General features: G+C 45.4%; 1 protein-coding gene across 1 annotated transcript in view; it reads right to left on the bottom strand.

The window, feature by feature from the left end:
* The window catches only part of FHDC1 (FH2 domain containing 1), a 37,147-nt gene extending 15,276 nt beyond the window's left edge, over positions 1-21,871 (bottom strand). The window contains exons 1-6 of the mRNA XM_037378568.1: positions 21,816-21,871; positions 16,678-17,308; positions 9,746-9,807; positions 9,032-9,134; positions 393-478; positions 207-307 (exon numbers count right to left, since the gene is read on the bottom strand). Of these exons, the coding sequence (XP_037234465.1) occupies positions 207-307; positions 393-478; positions 9,032-9,134; positions 9,746-9,807; positions 16,678-17,160 (835 nt within the window). The 5' untranslated portion in view covers positions 17,161-17,308; positions 21,816-21,871. The remainder of the gene's footprint in view (positions 1-206; positions 308-392; positions 479-9,031; positions 9,135-9,745; positions 9,808-16,677; positions 17,309-21,815) is intronic.
* Positions 21,872-23,177: the final 1,306 nt, after the last annotated feature.

A 23,177-nucleotide genomic window follows, 5' to 3' on the forward strand; every position in this document is an offset into this window, starting at 1 on the left:
ATTGCTAGTGTGTCCAAAGTCTCCAGATTTTGTATTTTAGAAGCAAAGATTCTCCAGGCACACCCTGATGGCATTTGTCAGAGGGGAGTTTGCTTCCTTTTAATAGCTAAGGTACCTGAAATTCAAGCTCTACTCTTCATAATGCAGACTAATTAACATGCTAACAAAAACAAAAGTATTATGCATGTCCCAACACGCTTAATTACCTTTTGTTGCCCGTCTTATAATTTTCATGTCATCCTGTAGAGAAGCACAGGAGGGTGAGAACTCCCTCTCTAACACCATGGCTTCGATCCTAAGAGCATAGCTGGAGCACACAAACAAACAGGTTTAGAACTGACAGCCAAAAGAGAACATTTACTGTGAACAGAATAAACCTACTATCTCCTTACTTTGGCACCTGGATTAGTAAATACATGAAGGAATCAGCTTGAGACAGTTTTGATACATCTCCATCAAAGGCTTTAAATTTCTTCACCTGGAAAAGAGAAAAAAACACTAGTAAAGAATTTTATCAAAGGTCAAGATTAACTTGACTTTGTAAGGAAAGACCTTGAAAACCAGTAAATTTAACAGGAAGTATTAAAAAGTCCACTCAGTGACTGAACAGTTTCACTGTCCAAGCTCCTGTAATTTGCACACACCCCAATTACAAAAAAAACCCCAGTAACATCACTCTTCTCCCAAAAACCTAGCTACAAAGTCCAGCAGAAAAAAAATACGATGCCACCGTTCTGACTGGGGATTCCGATTTCTGCTGAGTGTTTTCTGATTTCCCATTTGTCATTTTGATTTCTGCTCAGCGATTGCTGTCGTCACTATGTTTAGGACACTGCGGTTCCAGTTTCCATAGAACTGGCTCTTTTCTTCCCTACTGGTCCATTTGCTGATCTCTAGCTGTTCGCCCAGGAAATAGCTGCTTGAGTAATGATCTGAAAAATTATTCTCGACTCTTCAACAACTGTGATAATACACTCGGGTGTAGCTTAAAGTTAACTGTGTTCAGCATTTCCATCATCAGACTGCCTAGATCTCTTTGGCACAATGCAGCGAAGCTTTTAAGTTATGGGGTTTTTTTTCAGATACTTGCTTCAACCATTTTCTCTAAAACTCTCGAGGGGTAAATGTCATGCTCTTGAATTTTTGATTATTTTTTTTTTCATTCATTTGAAATATTTTAAAGATAAATCAAATGCAAGATTGTAAGTCTCTTGTTTTCAGTACTTTGAGAACACCATTTACATGCAAAGGAAATATCACTGCTTTAATTTTGTTGATCTTCCTTCCCAGCTCCACCAAAATCCATATATTTGCATGATCTGGAAGCCACTGATCTGCCCACATACTTATATTTGTTTATATAGAAGAACTGGAAAATACATACACATGTGTTTTAAGTGTAACTGGAATTTCTTCCACATCTTCCAACACAGGAACTGTATCCAAAAGCAGAGCTCAGTCTCAATTACACTATTTCTTCATTCAACCAACAAGTTCACACCCAGTTATCAGTTCTAAATTTCCACTGAATTACACACCAGCCCATCATCTTTCCTTTTTATAACATTACACTTAAAACCTATTCACAACCACATTTACACAGATGGTCTTCAGTTTCAGAAAGCATATTAAGCTATCCTGGAGAGAGGCATGCTACATCAGGGCATCAACAGTTATCAGATTGTCATGATTTAGCAAGATATCCACAGATTTTTTTAGAGCATCAGGCTCCAAATTAATCACTGAAGTTATTTTTCTGCTTTCACAGTAAAAAAGTAGTGGATTTGTAGTGGAAGACAACATACGCTATGTTAAATCAGGGACTTAAAATAAATCCTGGACTAGCAGAAGAAAAGGATTCTTTTAACAGCTTTGTCTTGCTTTATCCCCATTCTTTTTCCACATAATAATGATAAAAAAAGAAACGTTAAGAGCACATTAGGAGAGAGAAAACAAAAATTACATATTAAACCCAGAATAGGAAAAAAATCTTCCTTTTCAAATTAAAAAGAAAAAAAAAACTAAACCACCCTCCCAACAAAAACTTATAGCAAAGAAAGAGAAGCAATTTTTATTCAGGCTATCTAACTCCATTTCCTAACACACACCCCATTTAACTGAAGACACTCAGACAAAAGCTCCTTCTAAAGATAAACAGCATACCCATTTTTTTGAGGCCTGAGAAAACTCCTAATTCACAGAGTCATTCAAGAAGTCTGCCAACAAAAAACAGGAAAGACCAGACTTGACATTCCCTCATGCTTCTAAGGTGTTAAAACGAGCAAGAAAGAAAACCAAAATAACACCTTTTCCTGCACCATGAAGTGGGGAGTGGGTGACATCTATTATCTCAGTTTTATTTAGTCTTTGCACGAGTTCTTTAACCTAGCTTCCAAAAAATAGCGGCCTGCAACCTGAACAACAAAACCTGAAAATTCTCCAACCGCATTTTACTATGTTGCAAATATCAAATTTTGTCTGAAAGGGATACAGGCAATCAGGTTTGGGGTGGGGGGAGAGGGAGGAAAAAAAAAAAAAGTAGCCCACCAAAAAACCCACCCCAAATCACCAAAATCAAGATCATATAAACCACAGGTGCTTATAGGAAGATGCAATTTTAAGATTTAAATGCACAAAAAATGAACAGGAGATCCTGAGAAAGTCACAGGAATATTAACTTGCTCATGATACCTGTACTATATTTGAATATACTTTTGATAGTAAGTAGTTATTTATGTAGAATGTTAATTTTACAGACACTGGATGAAATCCTCTTTCTTCTACATGATCATATTAGGAAAAACGCCTGGAGTGGTACAAGGAAGTACTAAATCCTAGAATTCATCCAGGGGAGAAACTTCCCTATACGTGCCCAACAGAAGACGTTTGCGAGGCTGCCTTCTGATGGGTAGGACGGGGTGTGAACATCACAACCCAAAAAGCTTTGGGCAGCAGTCAACCCAAAAGGAAGTCTCTGTAATCAGCCTTAAAACGAAGATGTGCTTACCGCCTGCCTACACTTTTTCCAGCCCACATCAGCCATCGTAACCTCCACTGCCTTTGCCTTAGATGCCCAACCCTGGCAAGAAGCAGCAAACAAGCTCACCTGACAAGTCAAAAACGAAAGCAAGGTGGAGGATAGTGACCCATTCCACGAACAGACAAAACAGAAACAGAAAAGAGTTATAAGGTCCTTTTCATCCTGGAATTCAGCACAACACTGCCTGGTTCCCCATACGTGTCTGTTTTCAACACAGGAGGCTAAATCCTGTTAACTTAGCCTTGAAACAGTAAATAGTCTGGGGAATAGCTAAGGTAAAGTTAGGACAACCATTTATTTGGTGTTCCCTTTTTATTACAAATGTCATAATTGAGAAAGACCAGTTATCTCACCATAAGTCAGGAAAAAAAAAAAAAAAAAAAAAAGTTCTTTGACTTAATTGACACTACCCATAAACTACAAGATCCCCTTCTGAACCCCAAAGCTAAAAATGACTGAAACACATTTGGGACGGCTGCCCCTACACATTCCAAGGGAGGCTCCTCAAAAGCCCACGGGATCGGCCTCTTCCCTCTGCAGCCACATTGTCCCAAGTCTTCCCAAAGAGACCTGAGATTCTCTGATGGCTCCTAAAAGTGGGGGTCAAATTCAAATACCAAATGCAGCCAGGAACTGCAAAGAAGCTATGGGGATTGACAACGCTGTTCACTATTAATCATGTTAACAGTTACAGTAGATAGGTTTATGATTAGTCTGACAACACAAAAGAGCTAAAAAAATGTGGTTTATTTTAAAAATCACAATGCATAACTATCAGTTCTGGCCTTGAACTCCTCTCTTCAAGCACAACAAAATCTTTTGCACAACAGCATGCAGCCATATACCAAGATACAGCAGCATCACGTATACAGCAAGAGAGCACAATCACATTGTATGCTCAGTTCTGTACTACTCAAATTTGACGCAGAGCTACTAATTTAATTTTTCATTATATTTGTATATGGAATATGCATTTGCACCGTCCATGCATGCCCATGCACACTAAATCAGATTTTAGATACAGAAGGTTCTCACATATGTAATTTGCTTCATTTTAAAAAGTTATGAAACAGAGAAAGCCTGATCTTTGATTTGATTTGCGAACAATTGGAGTAGATACGCCTATTGCGAGTATCTCATTTATTCCTCGCAGACAGGAAAGCTACTGCATTCCTGCCACTCAAGTTTTCAGTCATTTTTGAGCTACTAGTAGCACTTATTTACAACTAGTAGGATCCTGCTTTATGGTATAGACCAGGTATGTTGCACTCCTATGCAAGATCTTTGAAGAGTATACATCAGTACACCACTCAACCTCAAATATGCTTGCTACTATTTCCCCACATCCCAATCAAATAAATCAAATATTCCCCATGTTACAAATAAATAAGTAAAGCCAAGTGCAATAGTCCAGACGACTAAACATTTTCTCTGAGTTTCTTTTGGTTTTGTTTAATATTTCCATACCATTTCAAACATTCAGGGAACTAAAGAAAAACAGAGTTAAAAAATACCAAAGCCCCAAAAGGCATCACAGTGGAATCCAACTACAAGGGCACGTGGGCAAGCACCTGATGTATTAGGTGGGGAGGCACCACGGGGCACATGGCTGGGCAGTGGCAAACCTCCACCAGCAAATGATAAAATGAAAAGGAGAAAAACCTGCAGCCATCGTAAGGGGCGAAAAGGAAGCAGGAGATGAAAACTCTGAAGGACAGTCAGCCACATAGAGCCCTGGCAGAGGAAAGAAGGGGCAGTTAACTACACAAACATGGTCTGAAAAGGGTAGAGCCAACAGGAACCACTCCAGTAAAGCGGGTGACAGATGACTAGGGTTTTAAAACAGAGTATACAAGCAAAGGACAGGCTTGAGACATTATAAAGGAATTTAAGACACCGTGTTGATAACCTGGGCGTGCGTGTGTATGGGTGAACTGATTAGCAGGCCGATACGCTCTCTTCTGTATATATTTAAAGTACAAATTCTGGCTATTCTAGCTCATTAAACACTGGACTCTCCCAACTTTTACCAGTCTGGGCCTGCTGAAGAGTGCAATGTTATGCACATAAAAGCAGCTGAAAGCTTCCCCTTTGCTTTTGTCAGGATGACAGTAAATGACAGCTGTCAGCCATTCTGACAGGATATCATTAGGAACCAGGAATTAAGAAAAGGAATCTTTTTTAGAAGTGATATAGCAGAGGAGGCCATTGCTTCAGTCAAGACAAAGGCTCCCTGGAAAAAAACAGGAGCTGCAAAATGGATGAATCACAAGAGATTCCAAATAGGCATTTCTTCCTCTTACAAAACTGCCAACCACAGTAAGGTACAAAGAGCAGGACTGCTAACAAGGCTTACACAAAATCAGTGATCTTATCTTACTTATTAACGTGTTGAGAATTTTTATACCTTTTTTTGGTTGGGTTTTGTTTGGTTGGTTTTTTTTTTTAACCACTGTATGATGGCTAGGCTGGTGCCACCTACGCAGACCTGAACAAAACACTGAGTAGAACTTGCAGCAAGCTCCAGGTTTGCCAGCTTCGAGAATCTATCAAGCTTTTCCACATTAAACATTTGAAAATACCCAAAAGTTTTCAGTTTGACTTCACAGCAGTGCCAATATTTCAATAACGGTCATACTCGGTTTGACAAAAATGTACAGCAACGAGACAGTATTTGCCATTTATACACAAAAATCCCAACAGATTTCATAGCTATTGGGATTTTTCACAGAAAACAGCTAGAAAATTACCAGTACTGACACCTTTTTCAGCACATAAACAGAGTTGCCACATTACAATACTGAAAAAAAGAAAGAATAACTTTAAAGACCACAAATGTCAAATGTATGTGTTAGCCCGAGTACTTAGCCTGCACTGCCAAAAAACTGTTCCATCTCAAAGACGCTGGAACATCCATCAGGTGCCTGAGATAATATGGACTGAAATGATGTAAAATGTGCCACATACCTCAAACTGGTGACCAGGGGCACATTCAGGTAATGTGACTATATATCACAACACTTTGGATAAGATAAGATTGGAGTATAAAGCCAGTGTTTATTCACATAGATAAACTGTAAAGGTTGTTGGTAAAAAAGAAGAAACACTGTCGGTCCAGAGTTGCCCCTTTTACGGCTACAACCAGGAATGGTGTTCCTCTCTCCGTCCTTTCACTTTTACAGAGTAAGAATTTATGGTACTGTATAAAAGAAAAAGTAGAAGGTATCTTCAAACAGTTACTGGGGTGGAGCACATGCCTGGCAGGGAGTACTTGGCTCTCACTCCAACCTGCAAGACAACTGTGCTACCAGGAAATGTGACTGTAAATACCTGAGCTGCTGAAGAGCACACAAAAAAGAACTGCAGAAGCCCACCCATGGTTACACCAAGACAGTTAGCACTGATAACAACTCACCTTTTAGTATCTGACTGCTTAAGCCTCTGCTCAGGGTTAATTCTCAACCCTTACAACAACAAAGCAGGTCTTTAGGAGATGGGGAAGTATCCAAAGGTAACCCCAGGGAACCCTGGCTGAGGATGGGTGCCACATCCTGCAGGGACAGGCCAAGGTGTGATGACACCTTGCCAAAGCTATCTCACGTGATACAACACCCAGATCAAAAATAAATGAGGGACTATTAAACATAATAGGGAACAGCAGGACAAGTAACACCACTTCACCTAATACCTCTAGTGATTTTGGATTATTTGCATGTGGAGAGGGACTGTATAGTTTTGTTGGCTACCCCTTCGCAAATGGTGACCCGCCATTCCAAGAGATGAAAATTTAGACTACGAGGCAGACAACAGATGAACAAAAAAGGGGACATACAAGGAGAACAATGAACATATGGGGGGGGAAATGCTGAGAAAGACAAACAACAAAAGCTCTGAGGTTCCTAGACAGAATAGAATTTTTTACCAACTCACTAAAATTTTAGGAGCCACAGCAGTAAATAAGTTATTGAACCCTTTATTCTTTGAACCCTTGAAGCATGAGGACATGAAGACACCGAAACATTTATTCATACCAGCAGAAGTATCAGTCCCTCACACTCAGGATCTTCTCCCTGTCCTGCCCTCTCACCCCAGCCCTTACGGGGAAAACTCCCAAGAAGTTAAACAATTATGGGGAGAATAACAAAAGAAAAGGGTGTCTTTCCTTTTCCTGATGGTGAGCAATGAGATCTCTGCAGCATGGAACTTTATAAATACATACAAATACCTGCACACTGGGAACAACCCTCTTTCCAGCCTTCCCTTGGGAACAGCAACAAATCAAACATCTAATACCCCTTAATTTCTGATACACCTCTGCACCATAAAATCTCTTTTATTCATTTTTCAAGCACCTCCTTAAAAGCACTTCTTAAGTGCTCTGGCCACACTGTCTTGAGGGGCAGGCCTGTTGTCAAATCATCTGCTAGGAAATAAATACACCTTTTCACTCTTAGCAGCACCTACTGGGTATCTAAAGCATCTAGCCGAGTCTCGAGTCTCGCAGACAAAATTCAACAGCTTATGTTAAATCCTAGCCGAATTACAACGTGTGTATCACATAAGAGCATGGTATTTGAAAGACACTCTACTTGTCGTAAAGTAACAGCCAAGATCTAAACCAGAAAGAGGAACAGAAGAAAAAAACAACCTTTCTTTCAGTTTAATTTGCTGAATATACAAAAAATTAGCTAGAAATCACTTTCTGTTAAGTTAGTACTTCACTGTTCTCCTCTGACTCTTTCAGAGGAAGGACATAAATTCTGTTTAAATACAGGAACACGTACTGAAATTCAAACAAAGAGGGAAGGGGGAACAGTTCTGAGCTCCCAGAACTAGTAACTTTTTTTTTCCTCCCCAAATTAATTAGATTTCAACCTGTTGATATCCCCCAACTCTAAAAAAATACATTAATAAAATATAATGTCGGAGTTTTACAAGATTCCCCACAAAAGCAGCCCAATTTAGGATTATATATTTGACAGCAAAATAATACGTGTTTTGCTGTTGACTGGGTCTGAGATTTGCTGCTGCACAGAGGAAACCGAGTGCTCTGACAGCATGACCTTGAAGTGGTAAAGCATGGAGTGGAGGTTCAGCTGTATGTGGATGTTAACTACCAATTTCCCAGGTTTCAGCCATGGCTTTGATGTGGAGCACCCAAGCAATTCTAATGCTAATTTTGTCAAGTTTGTGGTATACATTTCTCTCAAGTACATACAAATGGGTCAGTGCAAATAGAAGAGCAGAGGAGGAACTGTGCATCATTAAGCAGGGCTCCCACGTCAGTCGATGAAGCTTCACCTCTTTAATCATGTGAATGGACTTGAAGGTTGGGACTGGGCGGGGGGTGGGGGGGTGGGGGGGTGGCGGGGGCTGCAGCAAGCAGCACTTGCATGCTGGTCATATGGTCAGCACAGAGACGTTGCTGAAGGTGCTGCTGGTAATTCTGTACCTTCTAACATGTCTCCTCTGGAGCACTAAGTCACGTTAGCAGATTCTACGGGTGCTGCACAGCAAAGCTGCCTTTCTGCCCCGTTGGAACCCTATGACCTGGGCTCAGGAGCAGGCAGACCCTAGATGCACCAAGCAGGCAGCAAACCAGAAGGCAGAAGAGACAGTAGCACAGGGCTACTAATACTCAACTCACAGGCACCGCAATGAGAAAGCATAAGGCAGGTGCCAAAGAAGGGAAATTTCATTTGTTTGCATTAGGATATACTTTGAGTTTTCTGACCACCCCCTCCCCAGAGCTGAGCTATCTGCACACAGGAGGGTTCCAGGTCTTGCTAAGATGTTTACAAAACAAAAGGAACATCATAAGGGACATCAGAGAAACGCATGTCAAATGAAGATTAACCCTTTGCACTCAGTGGTTTCCTATCCCCTGGCCTCAGGAAGGATTTGGGATTCCTCTTCTACAGACCTTCATGTTGGCCTCCCAGGCAGTAGAACTCTACGAAAAAATACTTTCCATGTAAAACCATTATTTACCTCCTCTGCTTCTGGTAATAATTTAAGAAATTCATGCAGCAGTTCAGAACCATAGGGCTCACTTCTTCCATGATAAATATCTTCAATGATGGATTCAGCAGACCTTGAAAAAACAATTGAGCACACACATTTCTAACACTTGCAGGGTGAATAGTTACACAAATTGAAAAAAAACACGCCTGGGCACACAAAGGAATTATAACGAGGTTATGTATCAGTGTCCACAGCAGCACTGTGCTAACACCACTTTCAGTGATGCCTTTACTGAAGGGCAACATTATCAGTGAATACAGATAGCATTGAAACAGCTTGCTCTTTAAAAAAAAATAATTCCTCACCTCACCCCTTTCTATCAATTCTTCATAAAGAAAGGAAGGCAGTGAAAAGCAGCTCTCACGCAGTATTACATGACAAAAAGGCTTCCCTTAACTATACCTGAAAACTCACTTCAACTGGTTAACAGTAGCAAACTCTGTATGTTTGGTGCTAAGTCATAATGGCAGTCAAACCTAAACATATCAGAAATCAAATTATGAAATAGTTATTTATGACACACCTGTACAGAACTATAAAGTTCTGTATAACTATAAAGTTATGACATACCTGTACAGAACACAAGAAATCGAGCACAATATACAATACATTTGATGAGAACTACAAAGAATTTTGCACATATGTAACTTGCTGTAGCTGCATGGAAAAACCAAATCTTACTTTTTGAATTGTTTGAGAAATATCCCAATGTTCATACTTCTTTTTGCATCCAAAATGGCAACCTGAGAAAGAAAGCAAGAGAGATTAATCCACCAATACCTAAGAAAATAGCATGTAATGCAGACATTTCTTAAACTGCTACAAGATAATTGTTCGGAGTTGCCACCAAATCACAGGCCAAAGGAATACGGAGTCACTTCGTATCAACAAAGATCATATGTTACAGAACTAGTTTTTACCAGGGAATACACAGCGCACCCACACCACCTTTTTCCAAGTGAAGAAAAAAACCCCCATAGCAACATTTATAGGAGGAATGAATCAAGGTAAGTTCTATTTCATTACAAAGTAAAAACATTGTTCTTGCTTATTGCATAATGCTGCACCTGCAAAATGTTGCTTATCAAGTGTGTTGTATTGCATTCAAGGGCCCAACGGTTAGCAAGCACCACACTTCAAAATCCATCTAGTTCAGAGGTTTTGCAACAAACATGAAGATGGGCTTTCTAAGCAGAGCTGAGTATGTACTCCTGCTTCGTTCACCCAAACAGCCATGCTGATCCACGGAAAGATATGTCAGTCAGTTGATCTTGAATCAAAACCCAAGACAGATAATGCTCAAATCTGTTTGCTTTATCTAGAGGCAAACAGAAACCCATCATAAAATAATAATCTCCCCCTACTTTATATTTTAAAGTAGATTTGCTATATTATCTTATGTGCACAATTCTGGAGATTAAGCGGGGCGGGGGGGGGGGGGAAGAACCTTTTTTCCTTAATTCATTAAAAAAAAAAAATTAAATAAAAGTATTAGTTCTTTTAATACTAGTTTTTCTTCCTGTAACAGGATACAAGCTCAAACCTGAGATGTTTGCCCTGTTCTAGCGAATCGCGTCCTTAAGGTTAAAATTCTACCACAGCTATTTTGGTGATAACAGCTACAAAAGTCATGAGATTTACAAGGACAAGAGAATTGTTTCACGTTAACAGTGCCACCTGACTGCTACAATAAAACAACTCCATACACACAGATGTTCAAGACTGCTGTTGGACCCACATGATGTTTGAGGTTTTGACAAGACAAGGTGTCTTGACCTCTGTGAGCGCATGAATTAGAAATACATATATAAATGCGATGTTGGCATTGTCATCAAATTGAATTAGCTGGCAGTCAGCTGGTGACAGTGAGAACATAGGTATGATTAATGTGCTGTCCTCAACATACACCCAGGAGACAGCCTCCTCATCTGCTGAAGAGTCAATCAAACTAAAAAGTTTTCTGAAATTTTGGAATTTCCTCTCTTCTGAAACCCACAAAGACTAGAAAACACAGGAAATATCAGCATATTAGTTTTAATTAGATGACTGCTAGCCTGAAGCCCTTCAGTGTCAGCATACGCAAGATAAGAGGACAGATTGTGGGTTATTCTCCTGTTATCTTAGGAGTTGAGAGGCCCCCAACAGATCATTAAGGGAAAACCCCTTAACATAGGATAGGTTCAACTATCTCTCCCCCTTGCATATCTAATCTTTTTCAAATGTTTTACTGCAGGGACCTCTCGCTGACCTCTCAAACTGCAGCTCCAGACTCCAATTGCTCTAGTCACTCCTAATTTTCTGATTTCTCTGTACTAGTTTAAGCCTGTGCGCTTTGCCATCATGATTTGGCTTTTGGTTTGTAGGTTTTTTTTAAAGCACGTTCACAGTTAACATTCTGTACATATTATTTTCACTCACAATCTGTAACTTAGAATAAGACTGACCATCAGCTGGGCAAACCTTTGGTTTCCATGGCACAACTCCGATTTACGGTACAACCTCAAACAAAACTAGAGAACATTTTTTGATATCTTCTCTTGAAGCAAAACAACAGACGGCAACATATACAGCTGCATCTGCATTATCAGCGCAACATAAAAATGTCATAGCTGTTCTTAAGGACAAGGATGTTGTACACACTTCTTGCTCTGTATATGACTGTATTTTTTCCTCTTGATTTCTTGTTCAAACACACAATCAAAACACGTGGCTCAGTTTTTGGTCACTCTTTGCTTTGTGTCCACTTCAAGATTATCAAAAGTGCTTGTAAAAGCTGCCATTACTTAACTACCTTCAAGGAGTTTCCAGATGGGAACGTGAGGAGAAAAGGGGAACATTTACATCTGCTTGTAATGTCTACTCTTCCTCCCCACCAAGCTTGCATTTGATTTCATCCTTGCAGAAAGCTGCCTGCATATGACTTCCTACCAAGCTGTTGCTTTTTAACCTTTAAACATTATCCTAGCTTTTTATAAATTCTGCTCAGTCTGCTCCTGCCTTCTGCTCATACACACCTTCAGCACTGGTGCCGGCACACCATGTTCCAAATCTCTGTTCACCACCTAAAGAGATTTTAAAGTGCTGTCCACCAGTAATACCCTTGGACCCCTTGACTCAGAAAGTTACGCTGGCCTGTGATTAAGAAATGAGAACAGACTTTCCTAGTCCCAGTGGGATTCTCCACACCAAAGAAAACTCTCATATGGTTTCTATGATTTACTTCAGACACACGCAGAGGAGCTTTCTCCATTCTCACCCTCTTCAACTCTCCTGCCAGAGAAAACTATTAAGTTTTTGTTTAGCCTACTCTGGAAATACTACAGTTCTCTCAGACACTTTGCAACATCTCAACACCTGCACTTCGCCAGCCAATGCAAGTGCCCCTGCCTCACACACTTGCCACCCCTCCCTCATAAACGGTGCAATTTTTGCAGCGAGGAAGCTGGTTCTCCCATTAATCTGCTTCTCAGCACCACAGCATACAAACCAGCGTATTTCTGAAATCTGCAGCAGGCACAGACCATGTGGGGGGTAAGGGCATCAGCCTGACAAATTGTAATCCACCACTGAAATACTCACTGGTTTAGACGTATTAAGGGAATGGGAAAATTAGCTTGAGTACCATAGTGAAGTTGTGATGATGGTAAGAGGAAATCTGCTCCTGAAATCTGACACTGATTTGCGATCAACGCGAAAGATTCAGGGGAGTGTTGCAGGAGACACAAAAAGCCCCACACCAACACTCACCTGATAGTGACTGCAAAAATGCAGTAAGAGTTTCTCGCTGTAAGGTTGTCAATGAGAAACGTGACAAAGTGGATTTATGACAGATTAACGAAAGCAAAATATTATATGTATTCTTTGGTTGAGAACAATGGGGTTTCACTTGGTGGGATGCAAACTACAGCAAGCATGGAACAGCCTGGTGGTGCTGGCTTGGTGCTGGAGGTTAGGAAGGGTATAAACAGCTCCTTGCTTCAGCTTCCACTTCACTTTACAGCACACTAACCATCACTGCTGAGTTTGCTATTTTGGCCTCTATTCTCCAAGGCAGATGCACTCACTCCCTGGAGCAGCTGAGGAAAAGGTGCACTTCCACAGTGCAGCACAGTGAACCTCGCAGCTTGCTGCAGTGCTGTCTCGCTCCATGTCATCCTCCCTTGTCACGTTCCTAGCCTGCTCTTTCCCTTACGCAGGCACTGGTGCTCACCTCATTGGGTTTTTGCTGTGCTACCCCTTTGCTGGATTAACAGGTTGAATCAGCTTTTCAAGAAGGTGGAATGAGCATCAGAGCCGGTACGGAGAAACGAGAGAGGGCATGGCTCGGAGAGGGGAGAAGAGACACTCTGTTCACCCCTTCCGTCTTCCTCTCTCCTCTCACTACCCCCTTACACGGGCTCCGGAATTCACTGCACCCTTTCGCAAACCATCAAAACTCACTAACATAGCAGAAAACGGCTCCAGTAGAAAAGAAACAAAAAAAACCCCAACAGCATTCTGCTGAGCCACTTACTTAAACCTGTTTACGGAGGGTCCGATGTCTGCCAGAGGCAGCGTGCGGATGGGGGGAGGCGAGGGACAGGAGCAGAGGGACCGAACGAGAGCGAGACCAGCTCCCTTGGCTGCCAACAAGCTGCTCTGCCCGCTCTGCCGCCAGGCTCGCTATAGTCTAGGTGAGCATACGTTGTGCCATGCTGTGACACCGCAGAAGGATGGGGAAAGCAAACCGGTGTGTAAACTTAAACCTACACCCCCTATTTTTCAGAGGCTGAAATTACATGAAACCATAGGGCAAATTAAGCTTTTAGTCAAGGAAACATGTTAATTGGTCTCCTAAGGGTTTGGTGAGGGATTGTTTACAAGAAGGAAAGCATTTGCTGTAGGAGTTCTATTATAATGATGTTGTTTAGTGCCAAGCCTCCAGCACTGGGATTCAATAACCCGAGCTGGGCACCAAAATTCCCTGTCTACATCACTGACAAGTGAGGAACTGAAAGGACACGTAGTATCGTAAGCTCCTTACATCATTAAGAGACAGCTTTTTCCGAAGCTGCTCCTGCCTTCATAATCAACGGTGATCTCTGGAGGAGGTATGAAACCCCCATCCCCATGGCAGTCTTGGGGGAGCACCCTCATCACTGCCTGATGGGTCACTCTCCACCACTTCCACTGAAGCTACGCCACAGCACCAAGAAGAAACCCACCGAGACCAAAGAGCAGACTCCATCCGTGCCCTTTTGCACAGCACTCTGGACACGTGCTGGGTTTTTCAGGCTTGGATCTAAGCAGTACTTGCATGTATGTGCTTGAAGTTATCTTGAAAATTCATTGTTGACGTACTACACCAACTAGACTAATTCCACTAAACTCCAAGGAACGTTTTGCACTGCTAGATCAAAACGCGCTTTCTACAATCAACCGTGTTTTACACAAAAGGAATAAAGGTACTGAAACACAACATGTTTTGTCCACCTTCCCCGGCCAGGCCAGCGACACAGCCAGGAACCAGGAGCTACGGCTTCCTTGGCCCCATGCTAATGCAGGCACCACAAGGTCGCGCAGATGCTGTGCACCTCAGCCTGCCCCAGCTCCTTTCAACCTCCACGGCTTTTACTGCAGTGAACTGAGGACAATCATCACACAGTAGAGCGAGCAGCAGCCGACAGCACCAGTGACGGAGATGACAAACATCGGCCTATGCCTCAAATCTCCGCTCTCTTGCTGAGTAATGCCTGTAGTAACCTTAAGCATGCGAGCTGTTGCGTATCCATGCTTCCGCGCTTCCAGCAACACATGGCTCTTCAGGATTATCTCCTTCCCTCCTTGCTAAGCAGCTAGTACTGCAGAGTCCATTAACACACAAGACATTGCTCATCACTCTCTGACACACTGCTACGGCACGCTTGACAAGCCTAGCAACGGAGCTGAACGTTTTGTCACTTGAGTAGCGTAACTCAGAGGCAAGTCCTGTTGCCTCACCACCTGCCATGTGCAAAAGGCACCACGGGAGCCCTGACCCAGGGTGCACAGGCACTAAGTGGTGACGATTCCTTGGATCATGGTATAAGATACAGCTGGATACACAAAAACATTAACTTCCAACAGGGTTTTGTTTCCAAGGCACTGTACCTTGGAGAAACCCTTGCTTTGCAGGTCTGTAATTTTAATCTCTAACACTGCTCTTAATCTCCCTAAAACGCCCCAAGTTTCAAGCTGTACATGAAAACGCATGAGTTCTGGAGCATGCTGGTGTCTTCTCTGCCCCAGCTACTATACGCTAGGGACCACATTCAGTTTTTGAACTTTATCATCATTTTTACTGTAACTAGATCTTCACGACCACAGCTGTCTTGAAAGGAGCAGCTTCTACACAAGCGCACGGGGCCAGGCCTGCGTGCATCTGTGCGCAGCCCAGGAAGTCCACTCACAACAATCCTGATGCGAAGATGAACGTAGCCTGAAAACAGCGCAGAGGTTAATGACTACCTCTGACGATGGCCCAAATTACTCCTTCCCAATGTCAGGGTTTCACAGTCTGCAATACACCTGCCTGTTTCAAACCCCTCGTTTTAGTCTATGTACAACACGTATCAGTACATCAGCTTCCCACCCTGTCCCTGCTGATCTTACTTCCACATCTCCCACATCCTGCGCCTTCAAGTCCCTATTTCCTCACTAAGAACTGGTACACCGGTTACATCTCCTAACCCTGTGCCCTCTGTATTTTGTTTACAAGCTAACATGTGTGTAGACACACACCAGTGATTACATCTGCATTTCAGCCCTCCAATTACTTCACAGAAAGATTACCTGAGACAATTCAATTCAGGCTTCACAAAGAGGCTGTCTACAAATCAGGATTTAAGAACTAGAAAAGCTACTTAGCAGGTCACTGGGGAGTGTTTGAACCTGAAAGTACTTGGTATACACAGTCTTGCCACCAGAACAAAACCCAGTAATGATCTTCAGACCTTCTTGGAAGGTTATTTTAGTGTCCAGAAAAAGCAGAGCAGATGAAATAAAGTTTTCATTAGCAAGAAAGTAACATTTATGAAAGCTGAAACTTTAAAATTATCCCAATTAAATAACAAATTCTCTTAATCACTATATTATGTTTTATGTCCTTGCTGCCTGTGCTTCCCTTCCTGGTGCCTCTAGGACATCAAGGGTACATATAGCATTAACCCTTGCAATAGGATTCTCTTCCCTCCCACCTGGTGCGTGTTTTTATGTGGAATATTTTGTTTGCACGACAGACATGGTAGAAGAGCTGAAAAGTTACAATGCACCTATGTTTCATACTCAAACCTGAAGGGCTACCCAACATGAGTAAACACAGATGCCTTCATCTCCCTCCACTTACTTATATTTATTTTAACAGGTGATCAAATCACAGCGCTTACCAAGTTAAAACAATAAAATGCTGTTAGCTCTTTGAAAAACAAATATGTACCACTAAGAACAAAGAGTTTATCCTCCCCATCGTTCCCTTCTCCTTCAAACAAAGACAAATTTGCCATAAGGATGAAACACGATGGGAAAAGAGACAAAGACGAGTCAGAATTCACACCAATTCCTACAGCATTATGTAAAAGAGAGGTTTTACTTCTTACCTCCTCTTTAGTTTCTTTAAATGAAGATTTTAAAGATCGACTTCGGGGGTCCTGGGGCTTGGTTTCTTCCTGCTGCCCAAAAAGTTCCTCGATTGTCTTTGTATCAATCTGATACTGCGGTCTTGAAGCAATCGTCCAGATATTGTTTTTACCGCGGACTTGTTCTTCAGGGATGGTTTTCCAGAAAAAGCTCCGCATTCGTTTTTTTTTGCCATGGCTGTCATGCCCGTTCATCAGCTGTGGAGGCAGAGGTATATTCGGCCCAGGCAGTGGAGGAGGGGGCGGTGGTGGGGGCGGCATCCCCGGGGGGAGCGGAGGGGCTGGGGGTGCCCCTGTGAGGGGACATGGCAGAGGGGGCAGTGGCACTGCAGGCTCAGAAAGTTGAGATGCTGTCGTCGTATCCTCGTTCATTAATCCCGTTGCAACTGGAATAGCCCCATTTTCTTTATCATTGACCAGGGAGAGACAATTCATAACATGCATTTTATGGGCTCCCCGAAGAGGAGAGTGTCACAGCCTTGGATGGGTCTGACACATCGAACAGTGAGGGCAGCAGCAGCTGACACCACGCGCTCAAGCTCTAGTCTGCCAGCAGGAACAACACAAGAGGGGACTGTACCATCTTCGCAACCTACAACAAAGGACAATGGGGACACTCAGATCAGAGAGAGTGGGTATTGTCCCTCGCACTGAAAAGAAACTGAAATTAACAGCTATCAAGTTTTTAATCCAGAAGGGAAACTTCTGTGAATCAACAGTCTTTCCCAGAGCAACTGTACAAAATTTATCCACATCAAGATTTCAAATAGCTTTGGGTACTTAGATTTCAAGAACACATATAAAAGTAATATCTCTTAAATTGCCCACAGTAGATACCTATCTATATATACAAATATATATATATTTATTTGTGTATATATATACACACACACACATACAAAACTACCTATTAATCTCAGCTCAGTGCAATTTCGTGAGAGAATATTTTTATCTCAAATTACCAAACCAAACAAATATTATTCCGCTCCTGATTTTAATTTGTTTTTAAAGGTGATTACACACAGTTAGAAAATATAAGTACTAACCACGGTATTGGATTAACTAGATCAAACAGACCCTGTTTGAATCCTTTTAATTCATGGCTTAAATCCAAGCTGCATTAAAATAATGAGCAATATGTCAATGATTTAACAATCTAGCCTACTGTACTGCTTTTTTGCCTCCGTATTTTTCACTCAAATGTCAATAAGGGAAAAACAGCATGCAGTCCCTAAGCTCTCTACCTTCACTGAGCATAAACTTATAGTATTTGCATTTTACCATTACTGGTCTGGTTATGCCACCTCCCAAAATGCACTACAAGACGACAGACCACAGTTTGACTGAGCTGCCCCTTGTAACTTACTTTGGTATCTAAGTTAACGTAACCAGCTCATGAAGTGGAGAGAGACACAAAGGACCGAGGAGCTGACAGGACAGTAACCCACACATCCTACATATGTACACGCTGTACATATGCAAAGCTTTAAATATTTAGGAAAGCTACTAGATCTAGATTACCTCTGGAAGCAGCTTAACAGGAAGCACAATAGTTCTGAGCAATTTTTCTTATACTGCCACCTACTAAATGAAGATGCTGTTATTGACGGTAAACCTTCAAAGTAAGTGTGTGACTTCCATAAAAAGCACAATTTTGACAAGCCAAATCTATTAGAACAGATTTACTTCATAAGTCTCAGAGAAAACAAATTAAGGTGTTTCAAATACAGACCAATGAAGAATCCCATGGTTTTATGGAAAGTTTTAAGTGATCTCAAAAAAAATCCAGAACATTTTTTTTCTGTAAATTCAAGATACCACACAATACAGATTTACATAGAAGAAAGACAGCCCCCGAGCAAAAATCAGTCACAGGAAAGCCCAACAGAAAAAGCTGAAGGCACTGGCACAAGAACAATATCAAATCGAGATTCGGCACTGATTTAGTTGTATGCGTCTTCAGCAGGGTTCACACAGACCTAACAGCAACCAAGATCAATTTGACATTGTGCAATAGTGACAAAAACCCTTTGCTATTTTTGCCAGGGATCCATCATTAGAGTGCACGTGAACAAACAGACCCAAGTCACAGAAACAAGCCTTAGGGCAAATTCCCTCTTGGGCTGCACGGACTCAGCCCCCCACAGCTTCGCTGCGATCAATGGAAACCGACACAAAACCATCCACTGTACCTCTTCTTCTCCAAAGCTTGCATAGGTAGCGACAAACTCCTCTTCCCTGCTTCGGATTTTCTAACCTTATACCTTAGGTTATCAAGGTATTTGCAAGAATAGAAAACATGAAAACCTGTATGAGGTTTAAGTCATAGGAAATATGGAAAATATTTCAACAGCAGGGTAAAAACGGGAAGAGCTACAAAGAAAGTGGATCACAGAACTGTTCGCGTTGGAAAGGACCTTAAAGATCATCTCATTCCAACGCCCCTGCCATGGGCAGGGACACTTTCTGCTAGACCAGGTTGCTCAAGGATCAGGACAGAGGGATTCAAATTCAAGTCAGCATTAACACCCAGTTGCTGTTACAGAGCCCAGGGTTTCATGCCTCTCCTCCCAAGTTCACGATCATAAAAGCAGAGAGGCATAAAAAAGGCAGGTGCAAGGTGGTGGAAAGAGATTAACCACTCAAAGCAATTAAGCGTTGCATTAAATTAAAGAAATAGTCAAGTAGGAAAAATATTTTCTTCCCTACCGCTTATTTAAAAATGCAAAGCGTATTAGCTAGTCTTCCACCATCACAAAGCAGCATACAACAAGTTGTTATTTTCTAGCCTGGGTTCCCACAGAGTTAAAAAAAAGAAGAAAGGAAAGAAGAAAAAAAAAGACAAACGAACCGACCATGCCCCTGGGCAATGTGCAAGAACCTCATTCTGGAACTTCCAATAATTCTACATGCTTTAAGAAAAACGGGATCAAATCCTAATGGAACAAAGTTGTAGGCGATGAATCATCGGAGTCCCAGCGCTAAGAGACAAGAGTGGAAAACGACTGATGTCAGACCTGAGCTTCCCAGTTTGGACAAGGGACACTCCTAGTGAAAGGAGCGGAGAACGCAAGGGGAAGAAAACATCCCAATCTAGATGTAAAGATAGATAGATAGAACAGGAAAAACAGTTTTCAAGCCAACGAGCCCTGTACTGCTTCAGATGAGGTAACCGTCACCCAGAACCAGGAAAAGGGAAGAATCAGCGCTTGGAAGGAGGGCACGAAAGAAAGGCACACCATAAATGCTGGCACTCAGCTTTGTCCTCTGACAGATAAGCACAATGCAGGTGAGAGAGGTCACCTGCTCCTAAGAGGACGGTGGTCTCCTGTTACCAGGACACCAGGAGACCGGTCAAAACTCCCTTCTCCTGCGGCTGGAAGACGTTCCCAGCTCCCCCACCATCACCGTGGGTGGGAGAGGAGAGGAGCTGGCAGCCGGGACAGCTCCAGGCCGCTTGCTGGTATCAGCAGGTGCCTCCGCCAAGGAAGCGCAGCAGGAGGAGGTGGGGAACACCAGGGCCCTTCCAACTGGGAGCTACAGATTACCAGACAGCCGGGCGCGTAATGAAACTCAAGGAAAATTTTAACTCCTAAGGAGCCTCTCTGTGCTTTTCAAAGGAAAAAAAAAGCTATCCAAGAACAAACATTTAAGATGTCTCAATTACACATCATTATTGCACGTTTGTTATCCAAAACAGCCCAAGCAGCGCAGGAGCTCTAAAGTAACATCTTTACCGCACGCTTTCATTGTGTCCATATTTAGCATAAAATAAATATTTTATTTCTTTGTCTCATTCATTGTTTTAGCCAACCTAATCTAACTTGGAAACATATTTCAAAGCGAGAGGGTGCGGACAACCTTCTCCCTAGGTAAGAAGACAAATGCTGCAAAGTGATTTGTTTCTTGCAAAAAAGGCAGTTGCCGCTGAGACGGACATTCATTATATTTGCATACTAAATTAACAGGTGAAATGCACAATATGCTGAAGGGCATTTCGTAACTCATACTGCAAGGTATTACTGCCTTTAACTCACGCCTTATGTTCTCTGCTGCCCACGTTTCCATGTCAGGTGTCCTCCAAATTCTCATGAGAACAACGCCGGTTTTGACACCAAAGCTCAACCACAGTATTTGGATGTCTGGGTCCCTACAGCAGCCGTACGGAGAGGTAAAGGGCACAACCAGTTGCCAGCTGCTGATAAAAACCACCCTGGAAACAAACGCCGCCTCGTATAACTCATCGCAGATCTCGCCAAAACGTGCGGGTTACAAAGACGACAGGGCTCGCGCTACCGCAGCAACTCGGTGCTTAAACACTTCACGCACCCAGAAAAACTCCCTGTAGGGCACGACCCCCCCGCCCGCCAGCACGGCTGGGCAGGGACCCGCAGCGCTGGGCAGGGACCCCGCGGGTGCTGTCAGGGGGCTCCGTTCCAGCCGGTTCCGCCACGGCCCTCGGCCTTACGGCGTTACCTCCGTGCGGAGCGGCCGTTCGGCCGGGGCACACGCGACAGGCGGGCGGCGGGGGCAAAAGCCCGGCTCCGCGGCTCCCTGCGACCGACGCCGCGAGAAGCACCGAGGGCACCGCCGAGGGCAGCGCCGAGGGCAGCGGGGCCGGGCGCTGCCGCCGGCCGCTCCCGCCGCCCCGTCGGACCCCGGGCACCCCGAGGGGCTCCCCCGCGCCCCGCCGGCAGGGGGCGCCATAGCGAGCTGCCCGAGCCCCCTCCCTTGCAGAAACCGGGGGGCCGCGCTCGCCGCAACGGCAGCGGCCCCGGCGGAGAGAGCCGGGGGTCCCCGCGGCTGCCGCCCCGCCCGCCCCGCCAGGGGAGTGCAGCGGCGGCTCCCACCCGGTGACAGGGGGCGGACGGAGAGGCGGAGGTAGCGCCGCACACCGGCGTCCCGCGGGGGGGGAGGGAGCTGCCCGTTTGCCCGTTTCCCCGGGAGCGCTCTCCCCTCCGCCGTCCCGGGAAGGCGGAGAAGGACCCACGCAGGCGGCCGCGCACCCCCCCGGCAGCGCGGAGCCCCCTCGCCCAGCCGGGGCAGAACCGCGCGGAGCCCCCGGCCCGGCCCGGCCCGGCCCGCCCGCCGCCGCTCACCTCCGCGCCCGCGGGAGCACGCGGCGCCGCGCGCAGCAGGGCCCGGTGCCGCCGCCGCCTCTTCCCATCGCGCCGCGGCCGCGCCGCCGGAGCGGGGGGGGGGGGGGGGCGGGGCAGCGCGCAGGCGCGGCGCGGGCGGGGCCGCGGCAGGTGACAGCGGCGGCAGCTCCCGCCCTGGCCGCGGGGCGGCGGCGCCCGCCTCCTGCCGCACCTGGCGGCCGCGGCACCCGCACGGCGGCGCGGGGGGAGGGCGGCCCGCTCCCCAGCACCGGCCGTGCCGCCGCGCCGTCCCGGGGGGTCGCGGTCTGGGCAAGCGCCTGCCGGGCTGTCCGAGCCCTGTATAAATGCACACGCCGTTCACCAGAGACCGGCGCCGAAAGCACGGCAACTACTTCTGCCGGAGCGGGACAGCCGCGCCGCGGGGCCCGGTCGCGGCTCGAAGGGGCGGGCGGGCGGGCTCCCTCCCATGGCTGGCGCCCTTCGCCCCTTCCCGCCGCCCCCCCGGGCTCTCCCCGCGGGGGGATGGGCGGGGGGCGGCAGGGCCCCAGCAGCGGGCCGGGGCCGGGCTCCGGCGGGGCGGGGTGAGGGGACCGCGGGCAGCGCGAAGAGGCCGTCAGCGAGCGGCCCCGGGCTGCGTGTCCCGCTGGGCAGCTCCCGGGACCTGGGGACACCTGGACACAGCTGGACGCCCGGCCCCGTGCGCAGGTGGCACCGCCAACAAGCGCCTCGCGCTGAGGTGCTGCGCCCGGAGATGAGACAACAAAACCGTTTCCCCCCCAGAAGCGTGAAGGACTTTGCTCAAGTCAACAGGCGGTCAGGAGCGATGGCAGCCCCAGCGCTGCGCACGGGAGGCCAACGGGCAGAGCAGAAACGCTTCCCGGCCGAGGAGGGAGGGAGGGAGGGAGGCAGAACGCCCCTCGCCTCCAGCCTTGCGCCGTCAGCCACCAGCGCCGGGGGCTGGGCACAGAGAGAGCACGGCACCCCGAGCACCCCGAGCACCCCGCCGGGCCGCAGCGGGAGGCTGGCAGCGGGTCTGTCCGGCTGCGGAGGGCCCAGGCTGCGCAGGGCCCAGGCTGCGCTGCTGGGGCTGGGGAGGCACCAGAGGATGAGCAGGAGGCCAGGCAGCCTCCTCCGGACCCCCCCGACCCCGGAGCCCTCCTCCGGCCCTGAGCCCTCCTCAGCCCCCCAACCCCAGCGCCCAGGCACGTGCTTGCGGAGCTTACACCATCCCAGCCTGCGGTTTTGCAGCCAGAGATCTGACCTACTGGTCTGGCAAGAGAGCCTGTTTGAGTCACTCCATCTACAAAAAAACCAAGGAAAATTCAACGAATGCGATGTCAGAACCTGGTCATTTAAGCTGAA

This window comes from Falco rusticolus, chromosome 1 (genome assembly GCF_015220075.1).
Source record: "Falco rusticolus isolate bFalRus1 chromosome 1, bFalRus1.pri, whole genome shotgun sequence".
NCBI classification, from domain to species: domain Eukaryota; kingdom Metazoa; phylum Chordata; class Aves; order Falconiformes; family Falconidae; genus Falco; species Falco rusticolus.